Here is a 19,277-nt window from a genome sequence, read left to right on the forward strand (position 1 = left end):
ATTCGTTAGAAGGTAGAAACGTACAGTTAACTTGGTGCTGACCTCTTGTATTCTCATTCATCAGACATGCATTTCCCTCGATTATCAGTTTCTTTCCAAACAACTTAATCAGAGTTTCAAAACCCCTCTCATTTTAAATTTCAAATTCTAATTACTTAATTGAGCTATTAAATTTTTCAAATTTGTTTTCCATTCTTTGTCCATATTCTGGGGGCAGAAGCTTTTCTTCTGTCCCCCGTGTAGGGAGCATAGCGGGTAGAGCGTGGACCAAACCCCCTCTTCTCCACTGTCCCCTCCCTGCCCTGTAGCAGGGGGTTGCCAGGTCTGACTCTCACTGCCTTCATCTTTCTCGTCTCAGAGACCCACAGCCTGCATGCACGTGTGCCAGTTTGAAGGACCTGGGGCTCTGCACCCCAGCTGACCTTTACAGGATCCGTGAAACACAGATGCCACTTTAATGCCGAGACCCTGTGAACCACAGTAAAGTTGGACTCTGTCAGTAGCAAGGGATGTGTTTCTTCAGGAAAAAGCTGGAACTGGGACAGCGTCAGTAACTGCAGCAGCTCTGGCCTCTCTGCCGTGAGCCACCCGGCATCTCCCGTGACCCCATTTCCCTCCCAGCCAGCTTCCTCTGCGTATTTTTAGGCTTTCTTTCCCTGATAACTTGGTCTTACATGGGGCTTTGGCTTGCCATGACCTCTTCTACTTTAACTTCGTATCAAACGTTTCAGGTTTTTCCAAGCTGCATTTGATGATGTCCTGATAATATAATCAGTGATAACCTTGTTTTACAAGCAATCAGCTTCTATTCCTTCCACGCGTTTCTTTGAAAATTTACATGAGACTGGGTGAGGCAGAGTATAAGAACATGAGTATGTCTGGTGGACCTCCTGCAACCAGCCACATCATAGCTGCTGACCTGCTTAGGGAGGCCTGCCCAGGCTGGGTGGGTGGGTCACTTGCTCTGTAGGGAAGCCCCTTCCCCAGAGCTGTTCTCTTCAGAAGAGGCATGGATGGAAGCATGGCAGAGACTTGGATAGGACAGCCCAGCACAAACCATCTTGCTCCTCCCTACTCAGAGTTAACTGTTTACTGACTGAATTTACCCACATGAACTACTGTCTTGACTCCATCTATACAGGACCTAAGTAATAATGGAAGGTGAACTTGAAACCAAGTAAGAGATCTCTTTCTGGGAGGCTGGTGGGTTTTGTTTCGTTTCCTTCAGGTGTTGCTGGCTCCTGCTGTCAGTGACTTTGAGGTTGGCATCAGCTCCTCGAGCTTCCCCTGGGATCTTTACCCTGATAGATGCCTGTCCTAGGCGTTCTTTCATGAGTTATAAAAAGTTATTATTGAGTGTCTCCTCTGGATCAGGCATTGTGCTTGGCCTTGGGAACATAAAATAGTAAACAGAACAGACTCAACTCCTACCTCGTGGGGATTAAGTCTAATGGGAGAAGTAGGCATTAAATAAATCACTGTACCATTACCGTTGATGGGTGCTATGTGAAGGGTGTGTGAGCCACCACATTTAAGCTGAGACCCGAAGGCTGTTAGACATAGTCACTCAAAGGAGGGGAGGAAGAATTTCAGGCAGAGGGAACACAGCCCGATCCCAATCCGTGGTTGTGTCTAGAACATTGCCTTGTTCCTGAGAATGTTGAGTGTGGCCATGCCTGGGCTTTTTTTTTTTTTTTTTTAAATATACATTCATTTGCTTTATTTTTTAGATTCCACATGTAAGTGATAACATAGAGTATTTGTCTTTCTGTCTGTGGGCATTCTTAAATGACCCACTCCCACCAGGTCATGAGCTCCTGTAGAGCAGGGACTTCCAGTACAGGGCTCATGGTAGGCACTTAATAAATATGTATTTAGTAAATAAGAGGGGTTGGTCATAGACAGTCTTTGAGCCACTTTCTGTTAGACTATTTTTATATTAAAATACGACAGATTGCTCATGAAAAGGTCTGAAGTAACTTGATTTTTCAAAAGCTGCTTCCCCAGCGAGGCTGGCTGGTGGCCACCCTTGGAGAACGCTGTTTGTCAGGTCAGCACGTCCTCGCCCTGCCTCTCCTGCTGTTTTCCACGCTGTGTTCTTTACCCTGTTGGCTTAGCGTGGAGTTAGAGAAGCCGGCCAATGGGACACGGAAGCTATGTCCAGGAGTGTGTTTTCTGGGCTTTTGCAGAGATGAAGCCTCCTCACAGCTGTTGAACAAAGCAAAGCATCCGCTCTCTAGACAACCTGGGAAGTTCCGCTGCATAGGTGAGGTTTCCAGGTCACTGAAGGTTTGAATACTCAAACTTTTTAAGTCATTCCTAACTTAAGCATCCTCAGTTTTACATATATTAGGCATTTCCCTGTATTTTTAGAAGAATTCTTTCTTTCTTTATAACAGGCATGTATTTTAAACGGTATGTTACTGTCAGTGCTTCTTGAGGGTGTGTATGACTGTATCTCTCATGACTCTGAAGACATACAGATAGGAATTTTATAGTCTTCCTGCTTGCTGCTTTGTAATTAGGAGATTGGTTGAAACTTGTAACTGCTGCCAGGGTGCTTGCCTTTTTCTGATCTCTTAGTACCAATAAACTGTAAAATTGGAAACCATACAACCAGGTTTTATTTACTTGTTCATGTATTTAAACATTTGTTCCTTCATCGAATATGTGTTCCGCCAAGTATTGTGCTAAGCACTGAGGTTGCAAAGCTGAGTATGATGAGTTCCTTGCCCTCCAAGAACCAGAGGAGCAGAGTGTGGGGGGACTGTGGTGGAGAATTGGGCCAGCGGGAGCACCTACACCAGACTGAGCTGTTCTGAGTAAGAGGGAATGGCTGGGCCCCAGTAATGACCCTGAATTTCTAAACCCATGGAGTGTATAAACTTCACTGCATATATCTTGTGCCATCTGTTTTGCCTGCAGAGGCCATTTCCTGTGTCTGTCAAGTTCTAGATAGTGAGAGCCTGTCATGAGCTGAGCTTCAGGTAGATGAGGTCTTACCTGACATCAATGGTCCTATTTTTTTTTTTTTTTTTTTTGCCAATTTCTATCATTATTAGTGATGCTACTGAATAACTTGGTTAAGGTCCCAATCCTCAGGCTTCCCTGTTGTAAAGGCATATCTTTCACCCTTTATAAGCAACTTATAGGGTAGCACCTTGACACGTGTAAACATCCCGTCCTCCAAACACTTCTCAGTGTTTTAGAGTCAGTTGATGAAACTTTCCTGAATCAGTTATGTGTATTGTAAAACTGTGATTTTTCTAGCATTTCTTTAGCATTTACTGGCTGTCAGTGTTCTGTGGAGATATTTGGATTCTCCCTCTCCCCTACCCTCATTATGGACTAGATTTTTATTTATTCAGTGCATTGTAATACATTACAGCCATCACTCTTTTTGGTATGCAAATGGTCCAAGTCTGGCCAGTTGGGAGCCCCTTTGGGCTGGCCCCTGACATTCATTAATCCTTGAGCACATCCTTGCTTTTTTACATGAGATGTCCCAGGCCCACCTTGTCCTTTCCCTGCCCCAGCCCCGGAATCAGCCATATCATATCTCAAGAAGCCCTTTTATTGCAGAATAACATTTAGAAACCAGGACTTGGGCACCAGGAGTGCCTGTTGCTACAGAGATATCATGGCTCCTAGACTCTTTTAATGGCTAAAACTAGGAAATACATTAAAAGAGGAAAAAATAGACATGTGCATTGATATTTCTCCTAAAGTGTTATTCTCTTATAAGGTCGGTGTTAGAAATTCAATTATGGTGATGCTCTGAGCTTATCAAAGAACCTTTCCTCTTTAAAAAAAAAAAAAACAAACAAACTTAAAATCCCTTTGTATCTGTTCCGATCTCTCTGGAGGGAGAAGGGACAACCGCATTAATCTCATGTCACTTGAGAAAAACAACCAGGGCTCAGAAAGGTTAAGTAAGTTGCCCAGGATGATTCTGTCATTTTATCGAGTACACTCTTTCTAAGCGTATCTGTGCTACTTCTGTGCTGGCAAGAGATCACTGGCAGTGTCTCTTCTGTGTTTTAGTAAATTCCTTTTATATGACACTTTTGCTGCATACCTAAGAAGCATTTCCGATGTTGCCAATATTCATAATTTATTCTGGGTCCTTTCAGGTGCGGCTAAATCAAGTCCAGCATCTAAACCAGGATCCACACCTTCTCGTCCCTCATCAGCCAAAAGGGCTTCGTCCAGCAGCTCAGCATCCAAATCTGATAAAGATTTAGAAACACAGGTCATACAGCTTAATGAACAGGTAACTTGGCATCCCCAGCTCTGTCTCTGGGAGCAGTAACAGGTGCAGGGGGTGAGATGAGCAAACTCCTATGGGCTTGGGATAGGGGGAGGGAAGCCGCGGGAATCAGTGGCTTCAAGCAAGTAAGAATGAAAGGAACTATTGGGGCAGATAATCAGTGGCCCATTGTGAATAAAAGATGTTAAGTCACAAATCTCAAAGCTATACATTGAGACAGAGGGACAGATGACTCGGCTTTAGGTAAATGCAGGTATGCAGGCCAGCCTCCCCCTCCCGTACACCTCAGTGCCTATTAGGAGCTCCAGGCTAGACCATGGCCACTTCTAGCCAGTCTAGATTGTGTTAAAGGCATCAGGGGTTAGTCTCCCTCCTTCCTTCCTTTCTTTCAGCAGCTATCTGTTAAGCCTGTTCGATGTGACAGACACTATACTTGATGCTGATAATATAATGGCAGCAAGATAGAGAGCTTCCCTTCCCTCATAGAACTTACAGATAGCAGCCACACACCATTGTCTATTACACAAGCAAAAGCCAAACGGCCGAACACTTCCCGCAAGAGTGAAAGTACACAGGAGCACTGAACCCAGGAATAGGGCATCAGAAAGGCCACAGTTAAATAGAACTTTCCTTTTTACCTAATATCCCTAGGATTGCAGTAAATCTAGGTCTACTGCCTTCGAAATTTTCAATATAAAAGCTTAGGTACGCTTTCTAACAATAGCTAATTTTGCCCAAGAGTATACATAGTTTAAAAGTAATAAAACAATTGGTAGCATAGGGCCCAGCGCAGAAACCACCCACCCTTGCCCTGAGTTAGGAGGAGAGTCTTTTATTTTTTTCTGTATGCGGACCTCTCACTGTTGTGGCCTCTCCCGTTGCGGAGCACAGGCTCCAGATGCGCAGGCTCAGCGGCCATGGCTCACGGGCCTAGCTGCTTCGCGGCATGTGGGATCTTCCCGGACCAGGACACGAACCCATGTCCCCTGCATCGGCAGGCGGACTCTCAACCACTGCGCCACCAGGGAAGCCCAGGAGGAGAGTCTTTTATCCTGTCCACTCCCACCCCTGGGAGAAGAGCCAATATCCCAGGTGCCCAGGCTGTTCCCAGCCACTCACTGGGCATGGGCAGATCCCGGTGATTAATCTGATTCTTGATGAGCCAGCAAGAGTCTGGAAACAGTTTTTGAGATAGTTGTGTATTTGCAAACAAGAATCTAGTTAAAAAGCAAGCAGTTGCTTAACTAGGGTGTTTCTTTACAATTCTGAACACTTCAATGAAAAAGGTAAAACCTTAAGTCATCCGGTGCATAGGACTTTGATTTAGAAACTGTGGAATGTTCTAATTACCTGCTGATCCTCAGTTTGAGCCCTTATACAGTTTCCGGCAATGAGTTCTCCTAGAATGAAAGGCAGTTAGTACTGAGACTGAGCTCTAGAGCCCGCGAGCCACAGCTGCTGAGCCCGTGTGCCGCAACTACTGAAGCCCGCGTGCCTAGAGCCCATGCTCTGCAACAAGAAAAGCCACCACAATGAGAAGCCCGCTCAACGCAATGAAGAGTATCCCCCACTCACCGCAACCAGAGAAAGCCCGCAAGCAGCAACAAAGACCCAACGCAGCCAAAAATAAATAAATAAAATTTAAAAAGAAAAAGGCAGTTAGGACAGCCCTAATTAGCCTTGGGACACATGCCTGAGGCTCTAAGCAAAGTAGACCTGAAGAGAGTCGGGTGTGGGTCTGTAATACTTTAGATTTATAACCCTTTTCTCCGTAGGACTCAAATTCTTTTGATATCTTTATTATCAAATGTTTCTTCATCTACCCCTACCACACCCAGTTTCCCAAACCACCAACCCAAAGTAGAAACACATTGGAACCTCGAGATCCTGCCTGCCCCTCTCTCGCTTACGGCCTTCGCCAACCAGCCCCACTTCCTCTCCTTGGGGCTGGCTCTGGGCTCCCAGTAGCTCTCCAATCACACACAGAGCCCCAAGGGCCCCAGCCGTCTACGATGCTTCAGTTAAACTGTTGTCCCATCCAAAATGCCACTCTAGAGAAGACACAGAGAAGCACATTCCAGTGGCCTTCCTCCTCCTGGTTGTAATTCCTTCATTACTTCCAAAGGCCTCACTCCCGGGCTGTCCCCCCATGCATTCACATGGAGGAGAGTGTCCCCGTACCTCCATCTGTCCCCCAGAGGGAAGGTCGGACACATCCTACATTGTAAGCCTTCATTCACCAGCTGTTTACTGAGCGCCTCCTTCAGCTGTATTTCCAAGGCTATGTTAATGCTCCCTCCATTTTCTGTCCCCGAAGCCTACAGGGTGCCCCCCAAAACTGGTGGGGAGCCACACACAGTCATCACTGTGTTGGAATTGAGGACACGAAGACGAGGAAGGGCCAAGTAAAAATGCCCGGACCAAAGACTGAATTACAGTGGTAATAGACAAAGTGACCAGTGCCGTAAACTTTAAGAATTCTCATTCACTTGGCCTCATGCCTTGATTTGGGCAGTCTCCCACGACATGCTATGAAAGCACCACTGTGTTAGAGAATTTCAATGATAGAAATGAACCAAAAGACACAGGGGAGGAAAAGACATGACTAAAATAATCAGGGGTTGTTTCTGGAGAGTAGGTGAGCAAACAGGTGGTGGCATGGGGTCCCTGCTTGTGCTCGGGGACCACGGGGGCTGAAGAGTGGGGCCTGGTTAGCCCTCACAGACACTGTCTGTGGCTCGGACTGGAAGGCTGGGCGGATCTACAGCGTGTGGACACCTGAGCGGTGGAGAATTGGGAGAAGAGAACTTCCCCTTGACTTTTCTCAAGGGTCCATCCCCAGCATCACCTCCACTGCTTAGGCTCCTGCTCTGACATGTGCGGGAGCAAGGAGGCATCGGAGCGGGACTGTGAAAATGGCATCCCATTTGCCAATGGATCTTTCATCAAGTAGTTTAGGTCCTATTGGTTTTTACCAAGGAAAGTTTATAGCTGTGCGTCTGTTAACCTCATGCATCTGGAATAGCAGCACAGGCCAACCTGGGCTGGGTGTTTCTACAAAGCCTCAGCTCTTGGTTCACTGTACAGACCACAGCACTTGAGAGGCTGACAAGCCTGGTTTCCGTGGGTCAGAGGCATCCAGAGACCCTTCTTGCCCGACACAGGGAAGGGGAGCTGGCAGACAGCAGACACCTAAACTACCACAGATCCGCTGGTGGCACCAGTGCAGGCTTGAGATGGGTCTGTGGTCGAGTCTGGGCGGGGTGGGGGGGAGGTTCTAGAATAAACAGTTTTCTTTCTTCTGGAATTCAGCCAACTGGGTTGCCTTCAGTTTTTACAAATGTCCAAGCCATAGTATTATCAGAAACAAGAGTTGAAAGTTAGTGACTGAGGGAGTTCCCTGGCAGTCCAGTGGCTAAAGACTCCGTGCTTCTACTGCAGTGGGGCATAGGTTCAATCCCTCGTCAGGGAACTAAGATCCTGCAAGCCGCAAGGCGTGGCCAAAAAAAAGAATAGTTAGCGACTGATCCTCCTTTGCTTTGTAACCAGCTCCATGAGGGCATCAGTGAGGTTTAACTCTGAGGAAGAACCATATCCTTGAGTCTTACTGGATGGACACAAGTTTGCCAGGTGCACAAGGAGATGGACACTGCATGTGCTGAGTATCTGTTTGAATGAGTCAATAACTCCAGACAGATAAATAGCATGTACCAAGGCCCGGAGTTACTAGAAACAGAGAGATTTTCCACTCCAAATGTAATCTTTGGAAATCTGTGAAGGGTGGTTTTTCATATACTGAAAGAGAGATTTCTCCTGAGGAGAACCATGAGAGACCTAATTCACCCCCTAAAGAGAGTCTCTGCATAAATATAAATGATCAAAGGGTTCAGAAAACTTGAGGGATTCTCCGAGAGCAGGAAGCGGGTGATGGTTTGGGCCTGTGTGGAGCTGTTCGGCCTGCAGCCTGGAATTTGAGACTAGATCTGTCTACGCTGCCTGTGGTGTTTCTTCAGCCCAGGTGACGGCTCTGCCAGCCTCAACCCTTGCCCTCTTCCCTTCACCAGCGCCATCTCCGCAACCACCGTGAGAAGCTGCAAGACCCTTGAACCCGCGTCAAGGGAGAAAAAAGGGAATGAGGGCTGTTCTGCTGAGGGACTGGAGCTTCCACATCTTCCTGCCTTTCATGTGATGAGCTCGAAGCCAGAACTAGAGCAATTAAGACAGGTCCACTCAGCCTGCTTTTAGTCTCGCCCAGTTTTCCTTGTGCAGCCACGCCCCAGTCCCTCAGTAGGAGCATTTGTCTAGTTTGGTTCGGGAACATGTATGAAGGGCTCCAAAGTCGAGGGCAGCTCTCAAGTGACGTGAAGAAAGGAGGTTCCGCAAAGCGCGTCTGAAGGGACCACAGTGCCAGCCCCTCCCTCCTCCCGCTCTCGCCTCTCCCTTCCCTGTAGAGGATGAACGAGTTGGGGGAAAGATGTGCCCCAGCCCAGGTTAGTTACCAGGAGAGGAAGGCTGACTCGGAGCCCGGGTGGAACTGTCTCGGGCAGAAGGATCCCCAGGCCTCTGGGTATAAACAGTCGGTTGACAGGAGTGACAAGAGTGCTGTTGAAGCTGGGCATTCGGGCCCAGGCTCAAGCCCCAGCAGCAGCCCCTTGGCTCTCCCCGGACCTGCACGTCGGTTATTTTTGCACATCTGTCTTTTCTTGTTTCGCATCTTTATACACAGGCACAGTTGGTCATTTATTTCTTATGCTGTAGTTTGAGGGTTTTCTTTTCCACCTTCCCTCCCTCACAGGTACATTCGTTAAAACTTGCCCTTGAAGGCGTGGAAAAGGAGAGGGATTTCTACTTCGGAAAGTTGAGAGAGATTGAGCTCCTCTGCCAGGAACACGGGCAGGAAAACGATGACCTCGTGCAGCGACTCATGGAAGTCCTCTACGCTTCGGAAGAACACGTGAGTGTGAGCAGAGCCCTGAGGCTTGCGTCCCAGAGTGATGCTCTTGGTCAGAGTGCAGTGGTGCCGAGCCTTCAGATACTGCCCTGGGACCTCAGTGAGGCCTGCGGCTCAGCCAGTGCATGTGATGTTCCCAGAGGAATAAACACGATCGTCGTGATCCGTTGACCCAGGCGCATGGGACCCGCATTCGTCAATCTGGGAAGAGATGTGCGGATGGTTGCCAGTTGTTGGGGGCAGGGAACTGGGGGGCTTCGATTGAGAAAGAGGGGCTTACACAGCCAAGTCTCAAGTGGTTTTCACTCTCAGAGCAGATAAGCAGTAAGAACGTGTGCAGAGATTCTTCACGCAGGTCAGAATGTGGTTAAAGGAAAGATTCATCTAGACGTGTTTCCCACCCCCAGAAGTCCCACAACTGTTTTTTCCTTCATAGCTGGTTGTCTCGGTTACGCTTTGCCAGTACAGAGCAGCATTGTGTGACAGCCCTTTGTGGAAAAACACTTCTGGAAGGCCTCCTCTGTGGAGGCCCCGCCCACCAGGGTTGCTCCCCACGAGTGGATGTGCCGAGGGGGGACCCAGGACGTGGCTCCGTCCGCGCGTGGAAAGCCGATATGAGGAGCAGCGGAGGAACATGAGTCTCAGGAAGCGAGGAGGGGAAGGGGCAGGATAAACGGCAGGGCGCATGGCAGGTCACCCCAAGTCCGCCCAGACAGGCAGGGCGAGGCCCTGGCAGCCGCAGTGGGAGCCCCGTGGGGCTTCACTTTCATGAGGGCGGCGCGGTGAAAGGCAGGAGAGCACGGGCCAGGCTTGCAGGCGTCCTGCTGCCGGGTTGGGGCTGAGGAAGTGTTTGGGTAGGTGTGATTAGGAGGCCTGCGGGTGCCCTGAGGGCTCTGTGGTCGAGTTGCATGTGTGTTGGTATTTCCACAGAACATAGGAAGCCACAAGCAAGTTTACTTTTATCTTATTTCAGCCGAATACCAGGCAGTTGTTTACTCCGTGTAAGATTAAAATCCTAGCTCTGAAATTTTCCTAAACTGTAAGAAACTGTCTGGAGTTTGGGGACTCTCCAGCACTTTTTTTGTCTCCCCCAGATACGTGTATATTCTTAAACCTCTTTCTCGGTGAGCTCAGACTATAGATCTTGAAGCCCTGGGAATCCGCCTGCCCAGGTCCCAGAGATAGCGGCGGCTTTACAAAATATTCTCACTATTTTCAGATCTGACGGAAGAAACCACAGGTTGGTCTGTAGTGTGTGTATCCGCACCACCCAAAGTGGCATTTTTATGACGTTCTGTACGTAGAGAGTGCTTTGTCATCTGTCAAGCGCTAGACGAATTATGGTTATTCTCTTCACAAGCTTGTTTGAGGCTGAATTCGATGAGGTCTGTGCAGCAGCACCGTGAGCCCGAGTGAGCCGTGCTGCTGCCCATCCGGGACGGTGCCCGCTCGCGGGAGCAAGGCGGCTCGCAGGATGGAATCTCCCTGCTGATGCTAACCTCTAGCCTTCTGATGCTAACCTCGAGCCAGATCTTGTCCCAAAGGAGGAGTCGTTGTGAGGTAGCGCCATTAGGTGAACTCCAAATTAAGGGTTGGCAGGGCCACTGAATTCCTAGCTAATGGCAGGTGGGGCTGGCCTTCGGCAAGAGCTCTTGCCTCCTGAGAGTTCAGGAGTGTCTTCTGGATGACTACACTCAGCTTCCGTTAGACCATTGATATCTCCAACACCCCCAGCACACATGCCAGCACCAGCTTACCGCGGCCTGGCTTCAGAGAGCCATTCTTGCAGTGTATGGGCAGTTAACGCACACGCCCCTCAAAGAAGTAATACTTCAGAGTATCATCAGTCATTAAGACTAATGGGTTTAGCAGGTCCTTTCCTCAAACTCTTGGGATGGGAGATGAGGGGGAAGGCCGAGGGCTTTACCTGTATCAGCTCCTTTAATTGTCTGGAGAATCCTATTAGGTAGATATGTGTGTTAGCCCATTTACAGATGAGAGAAACTAAGGCAGCCGAGAGGTTAAATAACGTTCCCGAGTGAATAAGCAGCGTAATTTGCATTTGAACTCAGTCCTGAGTTTGTGCCCTCCCTTCTCCAAGCCTGAGCCACCTTTTAAATGGGGAACATGATAGGAGTAATAGCTAACCGTGAGCATTTAGCATGTGCTAGATATTACGTTTATGTTCTATATATATATTTCTCACCACATCCTTATGTGGTGTACTATTACTTATCTCTGCTTTACAGATAAAAATTACTTGCTCAATGACCCATCTTTTTTTTTTTTTTTTTGCGGTACGCGGGCCTCTCACTGTTGTGGCCTCTCCTGTTGCGGAGCACAGACTGCGGACACGCAGGCTCAGTGGCCATGGCTCACGGGCCCAGCCACTCCATGGCATGTGGGATCTTCCCGGACTGGGTCACGAACCCACGTCCCCTGCATCAGCAGGCGGACTCTTAACCACTGCACCACCAGGGAAGCCCGATGACCCATCTTTAATAAGCTCCGTCACTACCCAGGTTTCTCTAACTCAGAGCCCAGAATCTTAAGGACTATGTTCCCTGCCTCTCAGTATATTGGGTGCCATGGAGAAGGGAAAAAGTAAAGGCGGTACCTCTTGGGGGAAACTGCAGGACAGACTTTGTCTAATTGACAGTACTGAGTTGCATGTGTTCTGTATGTGAAGAAGGGAGTAGTCAAATTCCTACCTGGATTTTCTCCAAATAATTCCCTTCATCTTGTTTTGTTGTTTGACACCTTCAAAAGTATTGTCTTGGCCTCTTTCTCTGGGCAGTCTGTTTAATTCAGCATCCACCAAGAACCTCCATATTTTCATCCGCCAAGAACCTCCATTTTTTTCTGGCGGGTGGTGTCACTAAACCCACCTTTGTTGTTCTGACTGGCACTGTGATGATGTCATCAAATAGAGAGAAACGTGGCAGGGAGGAGAGAGAGACAGTGGCATCACTGTTGAGTGTAAGCTAAGGAGTATCCAAAGTCCAAGAAGAGATTTAGAGGCAGTAACCAGGCTACTGGAATCTGGAAGGGAAAACAGACTTAACACAAACGTAACACGTGTGGGTTACCAGTGCAAAGTCTTCAAATGCAGCTGCTGCCTTAATTCTTCTCATTCCAGGATAACTTCTAATGCAACTCTGTCTGGACAGCTCCAAAAGAAACACATCAGGCTATGCTGAGTTTTCTATAGAGAATAAGCTGGAATATGCCAAGCATCCTTGTTTAGAATGTGACAAGACCCATTTTTTTAAACTTCGGTTTCTATAGAGAGAGAAGGCGAAGGCTGTCTGCCACGTGCCTGGACACTGCACGGTATTTTCCATGCTGCACACTCACACACATGACACTTCTTACAGAGGCGGATGGCGAGACGCTCAGGAGCGGCTGGCCTGCTCTGCTCTCTGCTTCCCTTCCTGGAGGTTCATGGAACCGTCCTAGACACCTTAGAGCCGCAAGCGTTTGCCTCCCTCCCTAAGCGTAGCGAGTCCTGATTCTGTGGTAGCCTCCCAGCTTATCCAGCTTCTACCATTGAGGCAGTGAGCCTTTAAAAAGCTTCCACGCTTGCCTAGGAAAGGCATCACTTGGGAAAAAAATGTGCTCAGAGGTTGCTGGGCCACTGCACCCACCCGCAAGCTCTCGGAGCCTCCTTTTTCCCTCGCTGTGCTTGACCCTGACACTGTGTCCTGTTTTCAGGCCATTCACACACTTCAGTGCTAGGTGGACGTGCAGCCACGGGGGGCATGATGTCTGGGAAAAAATGCCGGTACTTAATGCATGATGCCGCCGGTCGGACTTCTGTGCACATCTGAGAGGAAGAGATTTCTGGTTGGTTGCCTCCCTCCTGGAGATGAGAGGGGTGCTGAGGAATGAGAGGCTGCAGTAAGTGCCTGCTCTTCAGTTCACCACAGGTGGACCCGACACTGACACTTCAGGTGGAGGCATTCGCTGGAGAGGCCTCCTCCTTCAGTCTTTATTTAGTGATGTCTGGTCTTTGATTCTCTTGATCAAGCAATCCATGTTTGGAAGATGTAGAAATCCAGATGAGAGTTTTGAGTGTGGAAGTAAACAGAGGCAGTTCAGTTTGCAGTCACAGAAACCTAATGGAAGTTTCCAGAGCAGATGGCCAGCTGGCCGTCCAGTGCCTCTCATCATGATTCTCATTATCTTCACTACTTAACTAGGGGCCACAGGTGTCTGGGCTTAATGTCGTTGGTTAGCTGCTGCCCTGTGGATCTGTAGGCTGAGGGTCACCTGCTAATACAGAGACACTTGTTTCCTGAGGTCCTGTCACGGAAGCCACTGTCGAATGACCTAAAGATACTCCCCACTTCAGCCCACATCTTTTGAATTCAGCCTGCGTTTCTGTCACTGGACGCAGCATTGGGTTTATAGAAAACAGACACAGCCCCTGCCTTAGAAGAGCTCACAGTCCCCTTGAGACAGACAGGGACACCACTAACTGGAATTTGTCAGGTTGTGATAAACGCAGTAATAGAGACGTAAATAAACTTGTGTGGGGAGCACATAAAGACAGCCTGGAGGGACAGGCAAGGACTTCACAGAGAAGATGACATTTGTGTTGGCCGTGGAAAGATGATTAGGAACGTCAGCAGTTACAGAGGTGAGACGGGGGAGTATTTTTTCAGCAGAGGAAATGGCAGGAACAAAGCAGAGAGGAAGGAACAGCCGGACTCGCTGGTGTGAGTGGCGGCAGATGAGCCTGTTGTGCGCTGCCTCCTACATCTGGGAAGGTGGGAGCCATGCCCCCTCCCCACTCCCTGCAGCCCAGCTTCTTGACGGCCCTCCCCCTCCTCCCCTCCTTTGTCCCCGCTCTCCTCCCACAGTAGCCGAGAGCATTCTTCAGTACTGTCCTGCTTGCTTCTCCTTCTAATGATTATTATAAGAATAAGGAACTCCAAAGCGTCACTCACAGCTGTGGGTGGATTTATATGCAAATATTAGACTTAATTAAGTAGGTGGCGCCCCAGTGCTTTAGTCACACGTTTGGCCTAGGTTTCGCCTGGCCTCCTCCTCACCTGTGCGTTTAAGTTCTTCAGTCTTGCGTGGGGCATAAGAGAAAGATCATTTTGGTGTGTGAGTGCCTCCACGCGTGGGTGGGGAGCTCCCAGTGGTGATGTGCTACAGCTGCCTCAGAGTTACAGGTGTGTCCTGCCAGACTTTCAGAGCACCTTAATTTGAACCCCAAGCATTAGCAATCCATTGGTAACCCAGGACGTTTGTTCTTTATAGCCACGGTACCCAATAAGAGTGCTCTGGGGTCCGCAGTTCCTGCAGATGAGATGCATGACCTCACAGCGGTGCACCGTGAATGAGGGAGCTGCCCTTGGCCAGCTGGAGACAAGGGCACCACACCCACCCCCTGGCTCATCAAGTATGGAACGGAGGCCCGAGGGGGAGCCTTATCTAGTGTGTTTCTAGTCCCGCAGCTGGTTTGACAGGCCCACAGTTACTTGAATCCAAATCTTCTGACTTTCAGTCCTGAATTAAATCCATTATCCCACAGTTAACTCACCGTCCATGATGTGAGCAAATAAGATTCTCTGTAAAATGTCAAACAGATCCTCATTTCTGACGATCTTCACATCAGCAGCCTAACACTCACAGAAACGATTATGTAAGAAAAGTGCACTTCAGACCAGCTGAAGTCTGGGCAATATGATATGGAAGGCACCACACTGGCATTAAAAGGTTAGGATGACGAATACAACATCCCTACCCCTTAAGGGACTCAGAGGCTCAGAGCCTGGCTGAAGAGGCAGCCGTGGAGCCAGCCAGTGGGGACGCACGAGCACACGCCCATACACACACAGGGCTGCAGTGTGCAACCTGATGGGAGCGTGAATCGAGGATGTAAAGCTCAGAGGAGTGATCCGTTCTGGGGTGAAGGCAGTGAGAAAGGCGTGGGGAGGAGCGTGCGGCAGAGAAGACACCCGGAGCTCCTGGTCCACCATCCTGGTCAATTCCCATGAGCGTGACTTTCCTTCTTTGCCCCTGGACTAGAGGGAGGCTGGTGGCTCTTCCTCGCTTGTTCTATCCCAGCAAGAGGTGCTCTCCTGCTCCCAGGAGGGCACCTCTGTCCCTGAGGCACTGAGCCGAGAGGACCACCCTCACGTGTGCTGAGCGGTGGGCAAAGAGGCTTGTGGGGGACGCTGCAGGGCCGGCCCGGGGACGAGCTGGCAGAGCCTGGAGCAAAGGGGGGCTTGGGGCTCTGAGGTCAAAGGACATCGTGGTTAAGGAATTAAGGAGCGAGGTGCCCCGAAGGACAGCAGGATGTGGGCAGAGAGAGTAGGATTTGGGCCTTCACATTTCAGAGGTGGAGCAGTTTTAGGTATGACGACAGGGTGTGGTCATGGGGTGAGCTAATATTTATTAAATTAAATAACGTGCTTCTTGAAGACACCAAGCCAGTAAGGGACGGTGCGAGATTTGAGCCCAAGTCTTCAATACGATGCCATTTTCTACTCTTGTCATAGAAAAGACTATTTTTTAAAAAATTATTTTTACTTCTAGAACATACTCCAATGAGTTACCAAGAAAAGAGAATCACAGCTCACACTTATATTATGTGCCAAACACTGTTCTAGGCACTTCACCTATTTTAACTCAGAGTTCTCTGTTGAATTCAGTGACTCCATTGATTCTTTGATCAGTGACACTCATTGAAAACTCTGTTAAATGGGCACTTTTGTCCTATCTCCCACTTGCACAGATGAGAAAACCGAGGCACAGAACAGTTAAAGTCACCCAGCTTGTAAATAATGGATCTGGGAGATGAACTCCAGTTCCATGCTTATAACCTTGACATTACGCTGCTTCTCAGAAGACAAGTGGCACGTGACCTTGGCTGATAGTCTGGGTCATCTGTTCTTGCACCCCCTCTGATGTCTTCTTCCTGACACACATGCATTGAGTTGTACAGTAAGCAAGGTCTGACACAGATGGATGAGGCCCTATCCCGATGTCAGTATCCTCAGGATCCAGTGGATGAGGCCAGAAGGTTCAAGACAAACAAGATTACAAGTCAAAAGCTTTTAAGGCCAAGGAAGAAGCAAAATGCAGGAGGAGGGAGAGAATCCTGGCTCAGGGATCGGGGGAAATGTTGCTGCTGTATTTGAGTTGGATCTTGACGGGTGTGTCCTTGGCTAAAGGGAATACGGGCCAGGCAGGAAGGGAGTGTACAAAGTGCAAGAGAACACAAGTACATCCCAGCGTACGCTCCCGACTGCATCGCAAAAGCATTGTGCATTCTGGAGGGAGCAGTCGGCCCTATTGATTAGCTACGCTCCCTCTGCTTGGATAGTAAAGAGCTAATTATCCTTTGCAAGATTAAAAAAAAAAAAAAAGAATTGGCAGATATAGCTGACCAGGGTTTATGTTCCCTGGAGTTTTGTGTTCGTGACGTGCTTCCCCGGGTTATACACAAGTGAGTAAATAGGTCATTTGAAGCCAAGTAGAGGAACACCTCAACCATCAGAAAGTAAGCAAAAAAAGTCCTCACATACCCAAAATAGATGTCCCGAAGTCCCTGAGCACAAGCTCCCAAGCTCCCCTGTTGGAGACGCCGTCTGGCTGGGGGCAACCCAGAACCATAGTTGTTGTCCTTTCCTTACCTACCCACTCTAACGGGCTGCTTCTCTGCATCAGATGAGTAACATTATAACAAGGGGTCTGCTTAGCAGACATGCTACCAGGTGAGGAGGAGGACAGCAGGGCAGGAAACAGGAAGCCGTCGGACACACTGCAGGGGCCTGGGGCCCTGTGCTGTGTCACAGCAGGCTCACTCGTGGTTATCGTGACGCTCTTGAGTCCTTGCATCTGGTTTACTGTCGTACAGCGGGTGGGAAAGGATGTCGTATGTTCTGTGATGACGTCCTCCCAAAATGGTCAGAAGGAAAACGTGGTGCCTAAAGCCTGCTGGCCGCGCTCCAGAATGGGCCGTTCCTTGATGGGGCGGGAAGGTGAAGGCATCCCTGTGTGTGCCTGGGCTCCTGGGAGCGGGAAGGCACTTGCGTGGCAAAAGCCGTGGCGATGCCATGCTGTGCAGCGATGGTGGGGCTGGGGACGCTGCAGGGCTGCCGGCAGTGAACCGCTTCAGCTGAAACCTCTCCCCCTGCCCCGCAGGAGGGCCACCCGGAGGAGCCGGAAGCAGAGGAACAAGTCCACGAACAGCAGGCCCAGCAGCAGGAAGAGTACTGAACCGTCTCGGCAGCTCTCCACACTTCCGTTCTGGTGGGAACTTTTCTTCTGGAGAATTGGAACACCTGTGGCCTCAAGCTCATCAGAAACCAGTTGTTCCCAGCCTGCTGTTCCATCACTGCGCCGGCACCCATGCCAGCCACCGCGCTCGGTTCCCATTTCCTTCGCCAAGACACACTAGCTGCGGCCGTGGGCAGCCTCCCCAAGACATCACGGGGTCACATACCTTCAACTTCACCACCTGGCTGCTTAAGATTGGTTCTGCTCTTTGCATTTCTTTCCAGAACAACTGTCCCCACCCCCACCCCACCCCCTTTTTATCCTGGTGTGAAACAATGGTAATTTGATATATGGTATTTATATTGGCATTTCTCAACCCAGTGTCACTAGATGTCACACACATTTGTGGTGCTTTGATGTTTGCAAGTCTAACCTCTGAACATAAATTTGGTCAGATAATAAATTGGAACAAAGGGAAAGAGATACTTTAAATGAAAGCCATATGACAGTGACTTATTTCACAGGGAAAAACACCAAGTCAGTTTCTCCCTCTACTCACAAACAAAAGGGAAAAAAAAAGGAATCAAAACTAGGACGTCAGGGCCCAGCAGTGTTCAGACATCGGCATGTTAGACAACCACACAGTATGTTGTTAGTTTTGAAAGACATTCACTCAAGGAAAACACCATCTCGACTTGGCCCTCTAACTAACCGCTTGCCCTTTCCCTCGCCTCCCCCCACCCAGATTCTCATGCTCTTTTCTTTCTCAGGGTCCTCTTTGGTGGGGAGCCACTCTCCTCAAAAGCTGTCATCAATTGTCTGCAGTCAGAGGGGGTCTGCATGGGCACAGGTCCTCCTGCCTCCTCCTGTGGGTTTCAGCCCAAATCCTCTCATCCACACTAGGGGATTCCTACTAAAGAATGACTTCAGGGTGTGCAGCCCCGGGCGGCAGGGTCCCACATCATGCTGCACACTGGCTGGAAGGCTGGGAGTGAAGACCTTATGAATAGGAGCGTAAGCCCAAGGGAGAATCCTGGTTCTGAAGTCTGCTGTTGACACTGGAATGACAGCACAGGAGAATCTGACTCCCAATGCTTTGTGGAATAAAGAATTCCCCCTCTCCAATAAATACTATGGCCCTCCTTGTCATTGACCTTCGCTAAATCGTGGCAGTGCATAAACAGAGGAAACATTAATGAATTAAAAGCATTCCTTATTTTTTTTAACTAATATTTGCACATTTTCTTAGTATCTTTCCAAATCTTTGCCTCTTCCCCACCCCGCCCTTTGACAGATGGTTTCCCTTCCTGGATCATTCATTTCACTTGGTTTCTGACTTTAGATTTTCTTTCACTTGTTATTTGACTTAGCAGGTGCAACAAAAACAGCAAACAAGTGTGCCCACCCCACTTTCCTCTTAATTGAAAAGCTTAAAATAAATTTCTGAATTATGTATCATAAAGCTTTGACATTTCTTTATTAACTGATGAAATACTAATTCTAAATTCTAGCATTGAAGCTTTCCACCAAAAGAAGTCTTCTCAAAATAAATCTTCTGTGGCAGAGTGGTATTGACTGAGTAACCTGTGAAAAAGATTGCTTGTATTTTTGAGGTTATTACAGGACACTGTGCAGAACTGGACAGATGTTTCATGGGGTTTGGTTTCCCTTTCTTCTCTCTCCTGCTTGCTCTGCACTACAGCAGCAGCTCGTTTCTCTCAGGCTGGAATACGGCCTGGCTCTCGGCGGTGACATCCTCCCACACCTGGTCACAGGGAGTGGTCGTGCTATACGAAGCATCGTGCTTAACAGTGTGTC

General features: G+C 48.8%; 1 protein-coding gene across 2 annotated transcripts in view; it reads left to right on the top strand.

The window, feature by feature from the left end:
- The window catches only part of MAPRE2 (microtubule associated protein RP/EB family member 2), a 158,654-nt gene extending 139,733 nt beyond the window's left edge, over positions 1-18,921 (top strand). Inside the window, exons 6-8 of one of the 2 annotated variants that reach the window (XM_024764448.1) lie at positions 4,134-4,273; positions 9,066-9,224; positions 17,385-17,600. In XM_024764448.1, the coding sequence (XP_024620216.1) occupies positions 4,134-4,273; positions 9,066-9,224; positions 17,385-17,459 (374 nt within the window). In that variant the 3' untranslated portion in view covers positions 17,460-17,600. Of the gene's footprint in view, positions 1-4,133; positions 4,274-9,065; positions 9,225-17,384 lie in introns of both variants that reach the window. The other variant, XM_024764440.1, reaches the window with a different exon arrangement.
- The last annotated feature ends 356 nt before the right edge of the window (positions 18,922-19,277 follow it).

The sequence above is a fragment of the Neophocaena asiaeorientalis genome, unplaced genomic scaffold (assembly GCF_003031525.2).
Source record: "Neophocaena asiaeorientalis asiaeorientalis breed wild unplaced genomic scaffold, Neophocaena_asiaeorientalis_V1.1 scaffold210, whole genome shotgun sequence".
Classification (NCBI taxonomy): domain Eukaryota; kingdom Metazoa; phylum Chordata; class Mammalia; order Artiodactyla; family Phocoenidae; genus Neophocaena; species Neophocaena asiaeorientalis.